The sequence below is a fragment of the Ochotona curzoniae genome, unplaced genomic scaffold (assembly GCF_017591425.1).
Source record: "Ochotona curzoniae isolate NIBS_2020 unplaced genomic scaffold, NIBS_Ocur_1.0 contig_2754, whole genome shotgun sequence".
NCBI lineage: Eukaryota > Metazoa > Chordata > Mammalia > Lagomorpha > Ochotonidae > Ochotona > Ochotona curzoniae.
In genome coordinates, this window is record NW_024465582.1 from 24,226,386 (window position 1) to 24,247,302 (window position 20,917).

The 20,917-nt window shown below is 38.5% G+C and overlaps 1 protein-coding gene across 2 annotated transcripts in view; it reads left to right on the plus strand.

Annotated features, from left to right (window-relative positions):
• The window catches only part of NDUFS4 (NADH:ubiquinone oxidoreductase subunit S4), an 86,353-nt gene extending 81,566 nt beyond the window's left edge, over nucleotides 1–4,787 (plus strand). For both annotated transcript variants that reach the window (XM_040977530.1, XM_040977529.1), the window contains one exon: nucleotides 4,573–4,787. In XM_040977530.1, the coding sequence (XP_040833464.1) occupies nucleotides 4,573–4,585 (13 nt within the window). In that variant the 3' untranslated portion in view covers nucleotides 4,586–4,787. The remainder of the gene's footprint in view (nucleotides 1–4,572) is intronic.
• Nucleotides 4,788–20,917: the final 16,130 nt, after the last annotated feature.

Genomic DNA, 20,917 nt, shown 5'->3' on the forward strand with positions numbered 1-20,917 from the left:
CTGGCATATTTCTGTAAAAGAAACTGGGCGTGGGTTATTTTTTAAAAAAAAAATCACATTTTAATTTTGCTGGAGCATTTGCCAGAGGTAGTTTTTTGATACTATGGCTTAATGTTCAAAATGTTTCTGTGAAAGCATTCCAGTGTGTGAAACACAGAGGGACTCGGCCTCTCTAGCCCTAGGTGCTGCTGGCTGGCTTTGTGGTTAATCCACGCCATCTGGCTAGCCTGCACAGTGGAAGTGACGGCAGTCCTGGGAGCTTTACCCCATCCCTGGGGCAGCTGTCTTGGACTCAGTTGCTTTGATCATCTTCTGTCACACAGCTGGGAAGAGCAAAGGCTGGTTTTCGGTATTGTAATAGGACAGCATATGGGACCGTAGACGACACCTTCGTCAGCAGACCTCAAAGGGTGGGAGTGTTTTCACTTTCAGGATCTCATTCAGAAGAACTACTCTGGATTTTGCTTTAAAAATAAAACATTTTAGGGTTGAAAGAGATACTCTTAGAAGTTCAAACATTTCACAAGTATGATTTCATTCTTAAATTTCCACATACTGTTCCTCACGAGCTATATTACACTCTCTTGAGGAACAAGTTGCAAACCAGAAGTAGCAAAAATAATCATAACGCATGTATTTTACTCAGTTGAATATGCACATTTCTGTCCTTACAATGCTGTTACTCCTGGGGGTGTTTCATTTTGTTGTCTTTTTAGCTAGTGCTTTACTGCGCCTGCTCCAGCAACCTGTATATCCAAGTGTGTTGGAACCAGTAGATTGGATCTTTCAGGAAAGTAAACACTTGAGAAGGGGATGCTTGGAGCTGTGATAAGGCTAAACAGTCGCTCTACAGAAAGCCAGAGTTCACCACAGCGGCCCTATGTAGAAAAGTTTAAATCCAAAGGGAGACTTACGTAGGTTCTAATCTTAGTTTCAGCTTTTTATGGAATTGCCACCAGACTTCCTCACACTCTGTAGATGATCATAGAAGCTTGTTATACTTTGGGAACAAAGTTGTTTTCCAAAGAAGGTGAGGGAAAAAAAGACCTTTATACCGTAACAATCATGAATGGTTTTGGTAGGGCAGTACTGTAGAGATGGGCCCTAAATGCTGGATTCTTTGAGGCGCATTTTTCTTTGATTGCGCATCCACATTCCAGTACCTTTCATGATACTTCTACATCAACAGCCCCTGTAACAGCGTTCCTAACAGCCAGCTCACTCTGTAGTTAGAGTGCCTAACCAGGTTGGTTTCCTACGGATGTGTAATTCCCATTTCACATTGCAGTGGCCTGGATAGCATTTTAAAACTCTGTAACCAGGACAGATAATAGATCTATGTGTTTCAGTCCAGATGCAGTTAGAATAAAACTTTCTCCCTGGTGACTGAAGGGAAACTGAGTGGAGAGCGAGTTTCAGGTGTTTGTGCAAAGTACTAATTTCTAAACATTTCCAAGTGCTTTCTCATTTCATCCGCATTTGCTCTCCTAATGTCTTTGAGGTAAAGACTGAATGCTGAGAGACTCGGGATGGGAAACCTAGGTTCTTGTTCATCCTTTGGCAAGAAAAGATCATGGCAGCCTTGGTTAACCTCCCAGTGATCATTATCAATCTGCACTGGCAACTGTTTCCCTTACAGCTGCAGAACGTGGCAGCTTTCTAGGGACTGTTAGTCTCTTCTGAAAATTTTCAGAAATAAAAGGAAAACCACGTCCAAAATTGTATGTATTCAAAGGAAATGAGTGGAATTAATATTGCAATTCTTAGTTTTTGTTTTTTAAACCAATTCAGTTTCACCTATGAGGTAGTTGTAACAGTTTCTATGTCAATCTGAACTAAAATCCTAGTCTATGGCATTTTAGGCTGTTTATTTTATGTTTTATTTTTTCATATTGGTCAGTATTAAATCTTTAAGGCATCTCCCTTATGACCCACACAACCTATAAGCTTACTTTAAAAATTTTCAATCAAAATACATTTAAAATTGTTAACAGGGCCTAAAACATGCAATGCATTGCACACGCATGTTCTTGTCTCAAAGCCTTCTCAATTGTGCTTCTCTTTGCCTGGAAATTCTTTTCTAAGAGATTCATCTTTTGTATTTTCTCAAAAGTTACCTTTTCAAGGAGCGAGGGCTCCCTATATACTGTACCTGAAGTGTTTGATGCTTAATACTCACTAGCATGTATATGTTTTTAATGCATTACTTTTTAGGACCAATTACAAGTGTATAATACATTTACTTACTAAGTTCTCTTTCCTGCTAACAAAGAAGTCAGTATTTTTTGTTTTCATTGAATGAGTATAGACACCTTAAGGGTCTACACACAATCCCTAAGAGAGTAGGCAGTCAGTAATATTTGTTAAATGAGTGCATCTTCAGTTGTACCTATTTTGAGCAACTACTTTTAAGGCTTAGCTTTGCTTTATTTGGAAGGCAGCGTTACAGATTGAGAGAGGTTTTCCATCCTCTAGTTTATCCTCAAATGGTTATAAAGCCTGCAGCATCTTTCTTTCTAGTCTATCACAAGAGTTCAGGGGCTCAAGTACTTAGGCCATCCTCTGCTACGTTCCCAGGCGCATCGGCAAGGAGCTGGATCAGAAGTGGAGCAGTCAGGACTCTAGCCAGCACCCTTATGGGATGCTGGCACTGCGGGCAGCTTATGTTTAACCCACTTTGCCACAATGCTGGTCCCTGAATTTTTTCTTTTAATTATCCATATCATGTATTATTTAATGTGGAACATTTCAGAAATTTGTTGAACTTCCTGTGATCAGATTACAGTATTAATTTGCTTACCAAAACATCTAAGTGAAGTTACAGATAATTGAAGGCCCCAATAGAAATCGATTGATTTACATCTACACAACAAATATCCCTAGAAATTACAAATCAAATTTGAGTGAGACTGTGCAAGGCACTTAAACTCTGAGCCTTTATTTATTCATCTGTATAGAGGGAATAGTTTATATAAAGGTTTTATTAGAAATGTCTTTCTCATAGAATCCAATACAATGATGGTTACGTGCCATGTTTGTTTTTAAGCACTTCCCATGAATAAACTTGTTTAATCCTCAGAACAACTTTGGACAGTAGGTACTATTACTAACATTTTTAAAATTGAAATAGCTATTGTTGATGTTCTTTATAAGTGCAGGTTTTTAAAGTAAAACACAACTTTTTAATTTTTTTAAATGGATAGGAAACAAATTTTTTCTACTTTGTCAAAATTAGGTTAAAATTGGACAAGTAAGCTGAAGCAGTCTTACCTTTCCTGGATTCTGAGACATAATTTACTTCCCCACTTTCCCACTTTCTTATAGTTATTAGACTATAGAATTCTAGCAATGGGAATGTAATCTTCTCCTATAGATGAAGTATTTAAAACATTAATTTGGAGCATTATGTTAAGTGTTGTTATTTTCCTTTTTAGAACAGTATATACTTTGGTAATCACAGTTACACAAGCTTCATTTCTGTGGCAAAATTGAATTCCAGTTAAGGAGCTATTAATGAACTTTATGGCAAAAAGTACTAAACTGATTAAGAGACATTGGAAGTTTTTAGAATTCATAAGATGAAGCAGCCCCTGATTAGATAGTATTCATTTTGGACATTTTATACATGACTGCATGAATCAGATGCTTAAAGATGTATTTAGTCCTTTGAGAAGAGAATGCTATATTATAGGAGTGGAAAAATCTTTAGTAAAATTTAACCTAGGAAATAAAAGTGATCTAATTTTATTTTTGCAGGGGTCATTTGATTTTGTTCTCCATATTTTAGAACTGAAAACAGGACTTAAAAATGTATACATAAACAAATCCATTATGAAACAAAATTATGAGTACTGAAATGACTATGGGAGGGGCAAATGAGCTCTCAGAAATTACATAGTTTCAGTCTGGAGTTTCCCATTTTCTTTACAAAAATCTCATGGAATTAACAGTTGAAGTGTAAGTTTCCAGGACATACTAAACCCTATTCTGAAGCATTAGGCTTTTGGACAAAGCTTACAAATTTGAATCCTTAGCCAGTGCTTCAGTGCAATTCCGGCCAGTAAAGATAGCACTTGAAACAAATGTTGAAAACATTGGAGTTTCGCCAGTAGCCTGGTGAAGTCTGGAGAGCTGAACCAGGTAGGTCGTGGTCTAGTCCAATTTGGCAATCTGTGTAATTTGTGTCACATGTTTTTCTGCATCATTGAGTTCTACTGTAAAAACACCAGCTTGTAGCACAGTCAAGATAAGTTGTATTGTTCAATATTCCTCACTGCAATTGTTAAAGTCACATATAAAATAAGAAATAAGTTTTTACATGAAATTTTTGCTCAGTAATTGAGCAAGAATTGGGTTACACCTTTAATTTGATAAATAGCAAATCATGTTCAGGCAATGTTTTGACGTACTGGGTAACAGAACAAATTACTAAGTTTATCTTTCAGATGTGTTGACATTTCCTCTGGAGGATAAGTCCACATTAAATTTGAACAGTAGCCTTTGCCTGCTGTGTTCTCCAGTTAGTCTACTTAATGCTATTCTCATGGCTTTGGTTTTGTTTCTTTCCTCTAGGATGGAGCTATGATGTGGAAGAGAAGAAGATTCCTAAGCCCAAGTCCAAGTCTTATGGGGCAAACTTTTCTTGGAACAAAAGAACTAGAGTGTCCACAAAATAGGCTGGCACTGACTCTCTGTGCCTGACGGTGAATAAAGTCAGCTGTGCCGTATTTATAGTCCACATATAACACATCTCTTAATCTCCTAATAAATTTGACCTTTAAACTACAGATAGGTTTTGTGATGTCTATTTTAAATGTTTTTTGATGTCTGAAAATGAGCATGTTATAATTTCCTATATATAGAGGAGATTTGAGGTGATCATACCTCTAGGAAATCTTAGTACTTAAGACTCTATTAAAAGGAATGCATGAAATCAGCCGCAACATTGAAGTTTTATGCTTGCTTTTTATATCCATTCCTAAGTTAATAGTGCTTACAAACTACCAACCGTCATAACTAAAGTTCATTCTCAGAAAATACCAGTGGGTAACAATAACAATGCAGTCTGATAAGCCTAATCCCAGATCTTATTATTGAAATTTTTTAATTAGAATTTTGTATTTTCTAAATTTTATGAGCCTATGGAAATTGTTCTATTCTAATTTCTGCCCACACATCAGTACCTTTTGATTGTCAGAGGTTACAATGAAGATTTTATATTAAAAATGTAAAGACTTGTGCCTGGCACGGTAACCTAGCAGCTAAAAGTCCTCACCTTGCATGCACTGGTGTCTCATATGGGCACTGGTTCTAATCCCAGCAGTCCTGCTTCCCATCCAGCTCCCTGCTTGTGGCCTGGGAAAGCAGTCGAGGATGGCCCAAAGCCTTGGGACCCTGCACCCACATGGGAGACCTGGAAGAAGTTCCTGGCTCCTGGCTTTGGATCAACGCAGCTCCAGCAACTGCTTGGGGAGTGAATCATCGGACAGAAGATCTTCCTGTCTCTCCTCCTCTCTGTCTGGTTTTCCAATAAAAATAAAATCTTAAAATTAAAAACTCATAACGAGTTCATTGGTAGGAATTTTTAGTGTTCATTCTCATTTTTTAAAAGCATAACTAGATACATGCTTCTGTTGTTTAACAGCATGAGCTATGAAAATGTTAGCCTTTGAAGAAACTCTTTGTATATGAATCCTCATGACAACCCTATTCAGGTAAACACTACTGCTTTCCCAATTTGCCAGGAAAAGACATAAATCAAGGCTTAACAGTGTTAAATAGCCTGCTCAGTATTACATAGGTCCTAAATACCAAAACTGGGACTTTAAACTCATGTCTGTATCTTCAAAGTATACACTGAATTTCTATAATTATGTATAAGGTTGATTAATTACTGGCTTTTTATTTTAGTGTGTTCATCGGTATTTCAAAAGTAATATACTAAATGTAAACTCTTGCATTTAAAGTATTAGTAGCACATTAATCCAGCTCAACAATAAAAATAAATTTATGCAATCTTGTTTTGCAGGTTGTATTTTGAAAAATACATTGTTACTTCATTCTAAAACCTGCTTTTCGGCAGTCTGAGCATATACACTAAGGCCAGTGTACTGATATGTGTTGCACAGTTGTTTGAGGTTGCTAGTAAGTGGAAATCTCAACATCAACAGGAATAACAGAGTTAAATGGAGTGTTGTGTGGCTGTTGCAGGCCTTCAGGCTAGCCAGGAAGACACCAGTGTGCCTGGATCCGCTGGGCCTTCCTGTCTCTGGCCTCCTGCAGACCCTGGACAACAGCAGTGATGTTTGCGAGGGCTGAGTTCCTGGGAGACCTTATTTGAGCTCCTGGCTCTTGCCTTCAGCCCAGCAGGTGGGGAGAAGGTCAGCAGATGAGAACATTCTCCTATCACTGAAAATTTTTGTTTTTAATGAATTATTTTGAAAAGAAAAGGCAGTATATGTAAGCTTTTTGGCTAACCGAAACAGCCAGGAACAGCAGGTGTCATGTGGCACAGCAGAGACTTACTCATATGAACTAAGAATATTTTAAGGGAAAGTAAAACGCTCAAAAGTAATTTTAATGGTTACTATTGACTTTTGTTTGCTTGCTTGTTTTTTACTATCACATTTGCTTTTAACGTTTTAGAAGTCCAGTATCATCTTGAAACTTAGGCAAAAAACATCACAAGAGGGACCTGCAGGCTGTCTGCATGTTCCAGCTGCTCCACTTCTGATTCAGTTCTCTGCTACTGGCCTGGGAAGACAGCAGAGGATGGCCTACGTCCTCGGGACCCTGCACCCATGCAGAAGACCCAGGAGAAGTTCCTGGCTCCCAGAGTTTGAATTGACTCAGCTCTGGTTGTTGTAGTCATTTGAGGAGCGAACCAGTGCATGGAAGCGCGCTCTCTCCCTCCTCTCAAATCACCCTTCAAATCAAAATAAATCTTTTAAGGGGGAAAAAAATTCACACAACGAAAACCTCAGCCAAGTTTCTCTGACAACATTGATCCAGAAATCCTGATACAATATTAGCATGCTAAATCCAGCAACACAGAAAGACACAACAAAGCAGGACCTACTGCCATGCAAAGCTGGTTTACCATATTCAAGTCAATCAGTGCTTTGCACTATGTTAGAATAATGAAAAGTATGTATCAGCTTCCTCTGTTTATCCAGAGAAAACAAACAGTCCAGCAACATTCCTGATTTAATAAAAACCAAAAATCTCAATAGTTTAGGTATAGAAGGAAAGTTTTTCAATATAATAAGAGCTATTTACAAGTCTTGCTGCTAAGATGCAATATGAGACAACGAAGACCATGTTATTGTGTTCAACATGGTACTGTTAGTCCTAGCAACAGCAATTGGCAGAGAAGAAGGCAACTTCTGCGTCAGGAAGAGTGGCATGTCTGCCAGGGACACCACTGTGTAAAGTCCCCTAAGATACCATACCATATAAATTCGCAGCACGTGTAAATAAACTCAATAAAATTAGAGAATTCGAAATGGACATTAATTTTAAGATTCAGCTTTGTGCTTCAAGACCTAACCGCAAAACAAATCAAGAAGGCATTAAAGTCTCTAGGAAAGAATTCAGCCCAGGATATAATAAAAGGATGATTTGTACATGGAAAACTATAAAACTAGGATGAAACAAATTAAAGTGTAAACGAATGTTAGAATGTCATCTTCAAGGATCAGATCATTACTTAATATCCATTTACCCAGATATGCAATCCCTATCAAAATCTCAATGGCATTTTTCTCAAAAATACTAAAATCTGTGTGGAAGCATAAAGACTGATGAGCCAAACAGTCCTAAGAAAACCAAAGAATGCAAGCAAAAATAATTGAGAATATCAAAAGGAGGTATACTACATTTCCTGATCAAAAGTTAGACTTTAAAACAGAAGTCAAAATACATGTAAGATCTAAGTAGAAATCTAGGTACTGTATTGCAATCACGTCTTGGAAATTATTAAAGCCTGAGGCCATAAGAATAAATGAATGAGTCCAAAATCAAGGGAAAAAACTTTTGCTCAGTAAATTAGTTATAAGTAAGGAAAAATCGTTGCAGATTGTCCTATGGATAAAAATCTCCCAAAGATGTGAAAAGGTAGCAAGATAAGTAAATTTAGCAAAATTGCAGATTTCAAAATCACGGAAAAATAAGGATTTCTGTTACATTCAAAGATCTAACTGCAGAAGATATCTGGAACAAGCAGATTTATTTATGTTAGTACCCAAAAATTATAGAATAAATTCACAAGCTATATTGATACCCAAATCTTATAAAGGGCTTATATAATTCAATAGTGCAATGACAACCTGGTTAAAAAAAAAAAGATCAAACATAAGCAAACATTTTTGCAGATCACACATAAAAATCTGTAAGTAAGAACCAGTGCAATGGCTCAATTGGCTAATCCTGTCCTTTCAAGTACTGGGATCCGATATGAACACTGCTACATATCCCAACTACTCAACTTCCCATCCATCTCCCTGCTTGTGGCCTGGGAAAGCAGTGGAGGATGGCCAAAAGCCTTGGGATCCTGCCTTAGTGTGGGAGACCCAGAAAAGGACCCTGGAGCCATTAGCAACCACCTAGGGAATCGTCCAGCAGATAGAAGATCTTTGTTTCTCTGTAAAATCTACCTTTGCAACAAAAATAAATGAATCTTAAGAAAAAAAAGTAACTGGTAGGGCTGGTGCTGTGGCATGGTAAGTACAGCTTTTTACCTTGTGACCCAGCTCCTTTTTAGTGCGTCTGGGAAAGCAGCAGACGATTGCCCAAGTACTTGGGCACTTTGCTCATGTGGGAGAACCCAGAAGTATTACTGGCTCCTGGTTGGAATGTGTGTCCCTTTTGGTAATTCTTCCAAAGAAGTAAATACATCTTAATAAAATTGTGACTCCTAGCTTCCATCTTCTAAGCATACACACAGAAAAACATGAAGTGGAATAACCACCTTGTAAATTTGCACTCCTGTGTTTATTGGAGTCCCATCATAATAGCTAAGATGAAAGCAGCCTAGGGGTATGTCCACAGACATGTGGGTAAGGACTCAGTATGTCCATACAACGGAACATTTCAGCACTCAAGCAATGGTCATATCATTTCCCACGGTGTGGGTTAGCCTGCAGGATATTCTGCTAAATAAAATAAGCCAGACACAGGAAGAAAAACATTGCATGATCTCCCATATGGACTCTTAATAAAAAAAAAATCAAATATATATATATGTGTGTGTGTGTATGTGTGTATATATAGAGAGAGAGAGAGACAGAGAGAGAACTCAATGGGTTCTAAGGATAAACCGGAAGAAATAGGAGATGCACCTTTGAGAATGCCAAGTCCAGATAGGGAGGATGAACAAGCCTTGATTAACAATGTACAGCATGCGGGTGATAATAGAATTGCATGTGTTTATTCAAAGAAAAAAAGTACTTGGAAGGTAGAGTGACAGAAGCAGAATCTATCTTCCTTTTGCCCTAGACAGCCAGGTTTAGATTAGGGCTCAAGAGTGGCAGAGACTCCAACTATATAGTGATGGCCTCTAGTTCCAGCCCCATACCACAGAGTTCACCCGTCTCCTTTTCTCCCACTTATTGTAGTTTAGCACCTTTCACAATGAGAATCCTGGTTTGTAACTTCGATGAATTAACTCATTTAATCTACTCCAAGATGCCTACAAGGTGGCTTTAAAAGTTATTACTGTTGGTACCAACAAACACTACAGATAACATTCAAAGATCCTTTTTTAATAATTGTTTTCTTTCCTAGCAACAAGTGTGTAAGAGATGAAGATAGAGTACTATGCTCCAAGTTACAGGCATTAACTAATTAATTGGTTGAGAAAATCGTATTATGAGAATTCATATACAAAGTAGTCTCCGAATCAGACTTTCCGTTCCTGTCGTCCTTTGCACCATGACTAGGATAGTCCACATGGAGCAAGGCAAAAGTGATGAAATGTTGGAACAAATATTACTCAGAATTGACATCTGCGCAAACCAAAGAATAAGATACTTCTTAGTTTTCCAGTATTGTGTAAAACAGAGCAAAACAAAATTCTTAACATACCTTATTTGATGAAGCATTTGTTTTTCTGTTTGCAAATCTATGCATGGGAAGATGAATTCCGGTCTAGTTATGTGAATGTGTGATACCAAAGAGCTGTCCAGCATAGCAGAGTATTGCCTATATGTTCATAGGTAAGGCTATGCACAAGATTAAGAGGAAGATGTCAGAAAAGTCTGTCTGGGAAAATATTTTTTGGCAAATGAAGAGGAGGACATGATGAATAAGGAATAGAAGTGAATGGTAAAGGATTTTTTTTAAATGAAAAGAGCCGCTCATGATTACACACCCAGCTTTGACCCCAGCTACCACAAGCTTGCCAAGAAAGCTCAGGGGGCCGTGAGTGGGCAAGGGCTGAAGTGACACTGCTGGAACCAGCCTGAGAATGCCAGCCTCCCAGCAGGTCCTCATGGTAAAAGCCAATGGAGTGATTTCAGCAGGATGAGAGATGAGCTGAAGATCAGTGTCCTAACAGTGCCAGTACAATTGCCACTATTTGACTGTATGCTTAGAAACGGAGAGAAGATAGTTTGGTTCTATAGATTTGTCACAGTAAAAAAAAAAAAAAAAAAAAAGAAGTACAACACTGATGTATACAAATATTGTAGTCAATTAAATACATAACAAATGAGAGAACTTCATTAATAATAATTAAAATAGCAATACATTTAAAAAGTATCCAGGGTCCAGTGTGATGGCTCAGTGGCTATATCCTTGCTTTGCAAGCACTGGGATCCCATAGAGGCACCAGTTCATGTCTGGGATGCTCCGTTTCCCACCCAGCCCCATGCCTGTGGTCTGGGAAAGCAGTCGAGGGCGGCTCAAAGCCTTGGGACCCTGCGCCCATGTGGGAGACCTGCAGGAGGTTCCAGGTTCCTGGGTTTGGCAGGTCGTTGCAGTCATTTGGGGAGTTAATCATTGGATGAAAGATCTTTCTCTGTCTCTCCTCCTCTCTGTATATCTGACTTTGTGATACAAATAAATCTTTTTTTGAAAAAGCGAAATGTCAGGAACACAAACCAACATACCCATATGGGATATTGGCATTAGAGGTGTCAGGTTTACTAGCTATGCCACAAGGCCAGCCTCAGTGTCATGATGTGCAAGAAGATACATACAGATAGACTTAAGCAAATATCAAGATCTAATGTTAATCATAGTATGGGAATCAGAAGATGGGAGATCAATCTCTCTCAGTAACTATGCCTCTTAAAGTTAATGATAGATGTCAGTGTTGTGGCACAGGGGGTTACAGTGCTGCCAGTAACCAGCATCTCATAGGCAATGGATCTTGTCCTGGACACTCCACTTCCAACGCAGCTCCCAGAGAATGGCCGGGAATGAGCACCAGAAGATGCATAAACTCTTTGGGTCCCTGCTACACCATGTGGACGATCCAGATGAAAATTCTGGTTAGGGATTGGCCCAGAGCTGGCCATTTGGAGAGGGAATGAGCTTATAGAAGATCTCTAACTATTACTTCCAAAATAAATAAATCTTAAAAAAAAAAAAACCCAGTGATAAGAAGGATCCCAGAAGCACCAGAAGAGATGAGACATTAATATGCAAGAAGAGTTCCCTTAGGACAACAACACAAGATCTGTAGGTCAGTCGAGGAAAAAACCCTGCCAACTATAGTCCTTTACAGTAAAGCTGTCCTGCAGAAATGAAGGGAAGAAAGAAAAAATCCAGATGAAAATAAGGAAACTCACTGAAACTACCTTAGGTGGCGGGGATGCCCAAGGAGGAGGAGGGGGTAAACAGGGAGATCGGAGAAAGAGCAGTCTGAGCCATGGAGGGGTTGCTGACCAGGATGGGGCAGGTATGGAAGCCGGGGGCAGAGACAATAGCACAGCTTTTGCGTAAATAGGGGAGGGGGTTGGGGCGAGGGGAGAATGACAGATCTTCTGGAAGATCACTGAGGGGGGAGGGATGGTCACTGAGATACTGGGCCTGGTGTGGTAGCCTAGTGGCTAAGGTCCTTGCCTTGTATGCACTGGGATCTCACCTGAGCACCAGAAGAGGCTCCTGGCTCAAAATTGGCTCAGGTCTAGCCATTGTGGCTGCTTTGGGAGTGAATCAAAGGATGGTAGATCTTCCTCTCTGTCTCTCCTCCACTCTGTATATTTGACTTTCCAATAAAAAAAAAAAATCCTTAAAAAATACATTGAGAGAAAAGAGAAGGAAAACGCATATAAACCTAACAAAATCATGAAAAAATAAAAAATCTGAGAAGACAAAAGTGATTAGGGAGATTGAGTCAAGATAAGTTCAGAACCAGATGGCTTCACAGGCGAATTCTATCAAACATCCCAGGAATCAACGCTGGTCCTTCTCAAACTCTTCCAGGAAAATGAAGAGAAAGGAAATATTTCCAAATTTATGTTATGAAGCTAGCATCCTCTGCTATAAAAGCCAGACAGACACTATAAGAAGATTACAGACCAATATACTTGAATGAACAGATATGCTAAATCCTCAACACAATACTAGCAAAACAAATGCAGAAGCATACTGGTCATAATCAAGTGGAATTTATTCCTGGCATGCCAGCATGGCTAAAACATGCAAATCTACAAATGTGAAGTGCTACAGTCACAGAATATAATATAAACATATGATCTCTCCCATAGGTGCAGGGAGAAAAGGCATACTTTAAAATCTTCAGAATCCATTAACAATAAAACCCTCAATAAATTAGACATAGAAAGAAAATATATCACAATATATTGAAGGCCATATGTAACAACCTCACGATTATCGCCATACTCAAATGAAAAAAGGTGAAACTTTCTCTTCTAAGGTCAGGAACAAGACAAGGAGGATGATATTTGTCATTTTTACCTAATATGATATTGGAATTTCTAGTCAAAGAAAGACATGGATAAGAAAAGTTATTTAAATCAGAAAAATATAGTTGTCATTTTGCAGACAATATGATCTTGTATAGAGAAAACCTTAAGACAATACAAAAAAAGAACTACAACAGACATACGAAAGTCAATTGCAATGCTATAAACCATTGTGAGCTATCCAAGAAATTGAGAAAACAATTGTATTTATTTTTACTGTTTTAAGATTTATTTATTTATTTATTTCTATTGGAAAATCAAATATTCAGAGAGAAGGAGAGTCAGAGAGGAACATCCTCCATCCATTGATTCACTCCCCAAGTGGTTGTAATGGCTGGAGCTGCGCCAATCCAAAGCCAGGAACCAGGAGCCTCTTCCAGGTCTCCCATATGGTCCCAAGGCTTTAGGCCATCCTTGACTGCTTTCCCAGGTCACAATTAGGGATCTGGATGGGAAGCAAGACTCCCAGGACACAAACTGGTGCCCATATGGGAACTGAAGCCAGGATCCAAGAACTTCTTCTGGGTATCCCACACGGGTGCAGGGTCCCAAAGCTTTGGGCTGCCATCCACTGCTTTCCCAGACCACAAACAGGGAGCTGGATGGGAAGTAGAGCTGCTGGGATTAGAACCGGTGCCCATATGTGATCCCAGTGCATTCAAGGTGAGGACTTTAGCAACTAGGCCACGCTGCTGGGCCCAAGACATAAATTTAGAAGATAAACTATTCACTAAAAACTATAAAACATTGATAAATTAAGGAAGTAAAAAAGTTAATGGAAAGATATCCCATGTTCATGGACTACAAGGCAAACATCAATGTATATACCATCAAAAGTAACTACAGGTTCAGTGTGGATCTTGTCAAAATTTCAATGACTTATTTTTTGACAAGGAGCTACAAAAGGCTTTGGATAGCCAAAGACATTTTGAACAGAACAAACTCCTACATCATACTTTGAGGCTTTAACTAATTGCCAAATTTATAATGAAGCAGATTTAATATACATTTTATATCTTCTAGAAATAAGACAAGTTATAAAAAAGGGGAAATAAAATGAACTTCCAGATAATTCAAAATACTATAGGGTCAAGTTTAATAAAGCAAATAAGCAGCCTCCCAAAACACACACGCAGCATAGTAGCAGCATAAACACAAACAGACCAACGGAATCTACCAGAGAACACATAGGTAAGTACCTGTGAGCAGGGACAGAGAAGCATAGTCTATAGAAGCAAGTTTGTACTTCTTGGCAGCTTTGTCAAAGACTAAGGAATAAATTATTTCATAAATTTTGTCAGAAAAACTGAAAATCAACATCCTGAACAAGTGAAACTACATTCTTCAGCAAAAAGTCAGAATAGACTAGACTTCAACATAAAAACCTAAAGCCATAAAAATTGTAGCAGAAAATAGACGGGGAAAATTCCTCAACCTCAATCTGAACAATGGTTTTCGCACATGCTACCGAAAGCATGGCAACAAGCAAAAATTAGATTACATCAAACTAAAAAGGCTCCATTCCACAAAGGAAGAAATAAAACAAACAAAAGAACAGAAGAGGATATTTGAAGCTAAGGACCTGATAAGGGTTACTGTTTAAAATATAAAAAGAATGCCTGCAACAGCCAAAGAAAAAACAACCCAACTTTAAGACAAAGAATCTCAATAGACGGTTTTTCAAACAAGACATATGAATGATTACTAAAATCACTAACCATCTAAATTAAAATTATAATGATATATGTCACCTTACGTTTGCTAACATGGATATTTACAAAACAAAAGACACGTATTGATAAAAAGGAACTATGCTACACCACCGGTGACACATAAATGGATACATCCTTTGCTGGAATTGATACTGTACAGATCTTCAAAATTTTAAAAATAAAATTACGAAATGATCCAGTAATCTTATGTCAGGCTGTTAATCCAAAAGAATTAGAATCAAGATGTCAAAGATTTGTGCTCTCGTTCATGGTAACATTATGCAGAATAACAAAGACAAAATGAACTTCTGAACTATGTAATAATCGATAAATGGGTAATAAAAATGTGGAACACACACAAAAGGCAGTGTTATGAAGCCTTTAAAAGGAAGGAAAACTGGCCATTTGCTACACATGGATGATCCTGAAAGACATTATATTAAGCAAAACAAGACACAGAAAGACAAATCAATGCTATGTGATCTAATTTGTATGCAGAAACGGAAACATCAAACCCATGGAGGTGGAGGCTAACATGGTTATTGCCAGGGAACGAGGTGAGGGGGGGATGGATCGGTGATGGTCAAAGGGTGCACAATGCAGGTTCCATTGAACACATTCTGAACACCCATTATATAGAATAGTACCTATAGTTAACAATATCATACACAAGCATACAATCTATATTGCATACTTCAGATATGCTCAGAGTGGATTTGGGTAAATATTTGTGTCTTTCACTGCCTCCAAAACAGTAATAAGTAGTGGGAAGAAACTTTCAGAAGTGATAAATGATTGTGGTGAGTTTTTTCACCTGTAATCCTCATTGTGCTATATGAATTAAGTACACAACTTATTACATCTCAGCTACTCATCAGTGAAGCTGTTTTTGAAAGCAAAATGTAGTGACAGTGAACACTCAAGCAAGGCTCTTATCAGTATGTTACTCACCAGGGCAAAAGAAAAAAAAAGGTTTCACTTTGATATTTAAGAGGGAGATCTAGGGAAAGGGACCAGAGAACCATGCTAAGCTCACATTCCTCACTGGACACTTGAAAAGCTGTGTGCATGAGCTGAACTGCACCTGTGTACAGAAGGTAACCATCCCCGGCTAAACACAGGACAGACAACTGCAAACTTCTTAATGTTCAAAACTATTCCCCAGGCTACCCACGGAGTATATAGGAAAAAGTAGAAATAATTGTTCGGAGAAAGTATGACCAGTCTTCATCACCAAGCTGTCCGTGTTCAGATGTATAGTAGGAAGAAAGGGGGGTGGAGGAAGGGAAATGGAGGGAACAAAGGGGAAGGGAAGGAAGAAAGCCAGGCGAAGGAAGAACAGAAAGGAAAGCAAGAGAACTGAGCAATGACATCAGGGAGTCAACAGCAGAGGGGAAAAGATGGCAATATTAGCCCACGAAAGTCGCCAAAGAAAGTGAAGCCAAAAAACCCAGTAACAATAAGCTCGGATAAGGGCACTGAAAGAGTAAGAACTCCAATAAGAGTCACATTATATAAAATGTCAAGTATTAACAAGATTTACAAATGGGTCATGCATAAAACCTGGAATGGGCTCTGCAGAGTCAGGCAAAGAAAAATTTTTTGTGACTTCAAGGTTGCAGTTAGAAACAATGACTTCAAAGCAACTACTGTCTTGACTAGAACATTGGTATGTGGTGCAAGGACAGATGGCATGTGTGATGCTGGTGGGCAGCAACCTTGGATAGCTTAGGTAAGCCGTGTCTTTGGATTGAATCTTGTCCTGTGTTTAATTTTTCTTTCCTTTTTTTTTTTTTAACTCATCATGGGCCCCTCCACATACAAACTCCACCATTGACGTTGCCAGCAAGTGATTGGCATGGAAATGACATTAATGGTTCGAGACTACAAAGATGAAAATCAATGATCTTTTTGATTGTCAGGCACATCCCATTGTACCATACATATGATTTTGAAAAACGAGAACAGAGTAACAGAAGCTTTTAAAATAGCTCAGAGGTGGATATTTACTGGCTTAAACCACCAGGGATGTCTGCATCTTAGAGGAGCACATGATTTGAATACCAGCTACTCTGTTTGCCATCCGTCTTCCTGATAATGCATACCCTGGGAAGCCACAGGCGATAGCTCAAAGTGTACGGGTCTCTACCTTTGGCCTGGCCCATTCCTGGACATTGTGGGTACTAAAAAAGACTTTATTTGAAAGCCAGATACACAGAGAGAATTATCTTCTGTCTGGTTACTCACTCTTCAAGTGGCCTCAATGGCCAGAGCTGAGCCAATCTGAAGCCAGAAGGCAGGACCTTTCGCCTACACGAGTGCAGGGTCCCAAGGCTCTGGGCCATCCTCTACTGCTTTCCCAGGCCACAAGTAGGGAGCTGCATGAGAAGTGAAGCATCGAGGACACAAACTGGTGTCTATACGGGATCCCAGCACATGCAAGGTTAGGAGTTAGCCTCCAGGCCATTTGAAGAATAAATTACTGGATGTGAAATCTCCCCTTGTCTCTCTGCTTTCACAAATGGAATGTTAATTTTGCTGTTCATAGGAACATTATTCTTTTTAATAGGATCTGCCTCAATGAAGATTTCATGAGTAACAAAATTAAAGGAGGGCCTATACTAGAGAAGAAACTTCTAATGACTTGGATTGAAAACCAGTCATAGAAGCCATAGCCCTAACAATTATAATGACCAAAGCAAAATTTGTTTAGAACACTGAACAAAACAGCTGGACCCAACTATGATGAATTTGATGCCAGTTATGAGCTGAATAAGAATTGTAAATCATTACACAACATGAAAATGAGTTGTGAGTCTGTGTGTGTGTCTGTGTAGGCTGTATTATCAAGATTTACGAAAGTATGCTATATGATATCCACAGAAGAATGAAACTGCTTTTATGATGCATTTCTCAGAATCCTTATCATTAAGTGATGCATACTATAGATTTAAAGAACACATAAAATCCACATTTAGTGCATCTAAAGAAAGTATAACAATGATTCATCAAAGACAGATATTTTTTAAAAAATGAAGTGGAAATGCTGGAGGTGAAAAGTACCATAACTAAAATGGAAAACTTACTAGAAGATTCATAAATGGCTTTGTAACTGGCAGAAAAAAAGAGGTCAGTGAATTTGAGGATAGATTAATAGACATGATTAAATCTGAAGAACAGAAATACTGAGAAGCATCAACAGAGATACTGTTATTGCATAAGAGTATTCATAACGAAGTGCCAGAATGAGAGAAAGGCACTGCATTGGCTCACGTGTGCTGAAAAAAAAATGACCATAAATGCAGTGGTTCTCAATAGCACTAATTTATTTATTATCTTAAGTTTCATTGTTAGAAGTGTAACATAGGTCTTACTGGGCTAATCCTCAAGGTATTCAAAAATGCTTCATTTGCATCTGGAAGCTGGAAAAGGGAAATTCTTTCATTTCCTAATTCCATCTTCTTGAGGATACCCACGTTTCTTCACTCGTGATTTGCCACTTCATCTTCAATAGCCAACAATATCACATCTCTATGATTCTTTACTCTTTCTAGGGAAGGATTCATATTTGGGAAGACTCTACTAGATAATCTTGGATAATCTTCCCTTTCAAGATATTTTCTTCTGTCAGTTAATCACATGTGCAAAATGTCTTTTTCTGTATAAAGTATCATATTTATCAGTTCCACAAATTGGGACATGAACATAGGTAAGAGTCCTTATTCTGCTTACTACAACATCAGGAAAAAATACTAAAAATAAATGATCACTTACCAAATTGATATAAACTAATGACATACTCAAGAAGCTCAGTAAACTCTACACAGGCATATGTACAGAAAAATCCAATACTTTGACCAAGACAAAAAGAAAGTAATCAACAAGAAAAACATCAATTTGTCAGGCAAATGAGGGCACAATAGTATTAAAGCTGATTTATTGGGGCCAACGTTGTGGCCTAGTGAGTAAAGCCACAGCACTGGTTTGTATCCCAGCTGCTCTCCTAACTCATTCCCTGATCATGACTTGGGAACACAGTGGAAGATGCTCCCAAGTGTTTGGCCCCTGTGGGAGACCCAGATGAAACCCTTAACTCCTGCGTTCAGCTTGTACCAGCCCTGACCAATGTGACCATCTGGGGAGTAAACCTGTGGATGGAAAATTGGTTTCCCTCTCTTCCTTTTTCACTTTCCTGTTCTCTCCCACTCTCTGTAACTCTAACTTCTAATATATATATATATTAGAGAAAGATCTTCCAACAACTGGTTCACTCCCCATGTGGCCACCACAGCCACAGCTGAGCCAATCTGAAGCCAGGAGCCAGGAGCTTCTTTCAGGTCTCCCACTTGGGTTCAGGGTCCAAAGCCTTGGGATATTCTCTACGTCTTTCCTAGGACACAAGCAGGGAGTTCGATGGGAAGTAGAGCAGCTGGGACAAAAACCTGTGCCCATATGGGATCCCGTCATGCACAAGGCAAGCATTTTAGATACTGAGCCATTGTGCCAGGCCCAATCAATATATTTTAAGGCCTAGTGCATTAGCTTAGTGGCTGGAGTCCTTCTTTGCATGTGCCAAGATCCCCTATGCGTGCCAGTTCTAACTCCAGCAACCCTGCTTTTCATCCAGCTCCCTGCTTGTGAACTGGGAAAGCAATAGAGGATGGCCCAAAGCCTTGGGACCCTGCTCCCGTGTGAGAGACCCAGGAGAAGCTCCTGGCTTAGATCCGTTTATTTCTGGCCTTTTCAGCCACCTGGGGAGTGAATCAACAGACGAGGATCTTCCTCTCTTGTCTCTCCTCTTCTGTATATCTGACTTCCCAAATCTTAAAGTTTCAGAACAAAAGGAGGTGATATTAGATTGTAATTTATAGGTACAAAGAAACAAAATATTAGTACTGGTGGTAATTTTAAAGATCTTAAGACAGGAAATTTGTATGTTTACTTTCTTCTCAACCAATTTTTCTAAAATCACAAAACACAGCTACAGAGCTGTATGGTTGGATATGTCTACAATACTCAAGTATGCGACAATAATAGTACAGAGGAAGCAGCAGGGAGGGAGGCTGTATTGGAACAAGAAAATGACAATCCATTACATTTATGGAAATAGATAAGTAACAGAAATATTTAAAAATTCATAAATGTTTTCTCCTTCTCTTAGCCTCAAGTGATTTTATATGAAGTAATATTTATAATGCTATACTATTGCATATTAAAACAGATTGTCATATATGTAACCATAATAGCACAAGGGAGTGAGGAAGGAATGGACCTACCAATTTGGAGCAATATTCATCTTACTAGTGTTAGGTCACTATGAATTAGAAATTGATTTTTTTTTAAAAAAAAGTTGACTGACTTCATTGAGCGTTAGAGAGAAAGCTCTTCCATCTGCTGGTTCATTCCCAGATATCACAACCTCCATGGAGGCCAGGTTGAATCTACTAGTTTCAACCCAGTCTCCCACCTGGGTGCAGGGGCCCAACACTTGTACCATTTTCTACCCTTTTCCCCAGATATTAGTGGGGAGCTGGATTGGAACTGGAGCAACTGGGTTCCGAACTGGTGCCCATATGGGATGCCAGAGTTGCAAGTGGTGTTTTCATCAACAGAGTTCCTCAAAGTAGGGTGTGGTAATATGCATATTTAAGCAGAAGAAATATTTTTTAAAAATAACTCAATATATTTTAAGACTCAGGAAAGAAAGTAAAGCACTGAATAGGAAAATAATCACATAATCCAAAAGGAGGCAATGAAGGAAGAATTCACCTGAAAGGCCTAACATCAATGGAAGAGTATTCCAACAGCAGCATTAATGTGAATGAATTCTATAGCCCAAAGAGATTATCAAACTAACATTAAAAATTACAAAAAGTATGCTCCTATTAAAAAAGGGAAACTTCAGAGGCATTTAGAAAACAAACACAAGTTGAACGCAAAAAAAATACATAAAAAAGATACCAGGCAAGCAAGAGGCATTAGTTGACTTAAGTGGCTACTTTAACATCAGACAAAACAGACTGAAATCTATTGCACACAAAGTCGTAACAAAAGGACCATTTCATGAGGAAGATGCAATAATGACTATACACATTTGCCTGAATGCACATCTCCAAAGTAAATGGAGCAAACATGGAGAGAACTTGAAGAAACAGAACAGAAAATTCTACAATAGGTTTTAATAGCCTAATAATTTTTTAAAGATTTTTATTTATTTAAAATTCTGTATTTTTAAAAATATTTCTTTGAAAGTCAGAGTGACAGAGTGTCTCT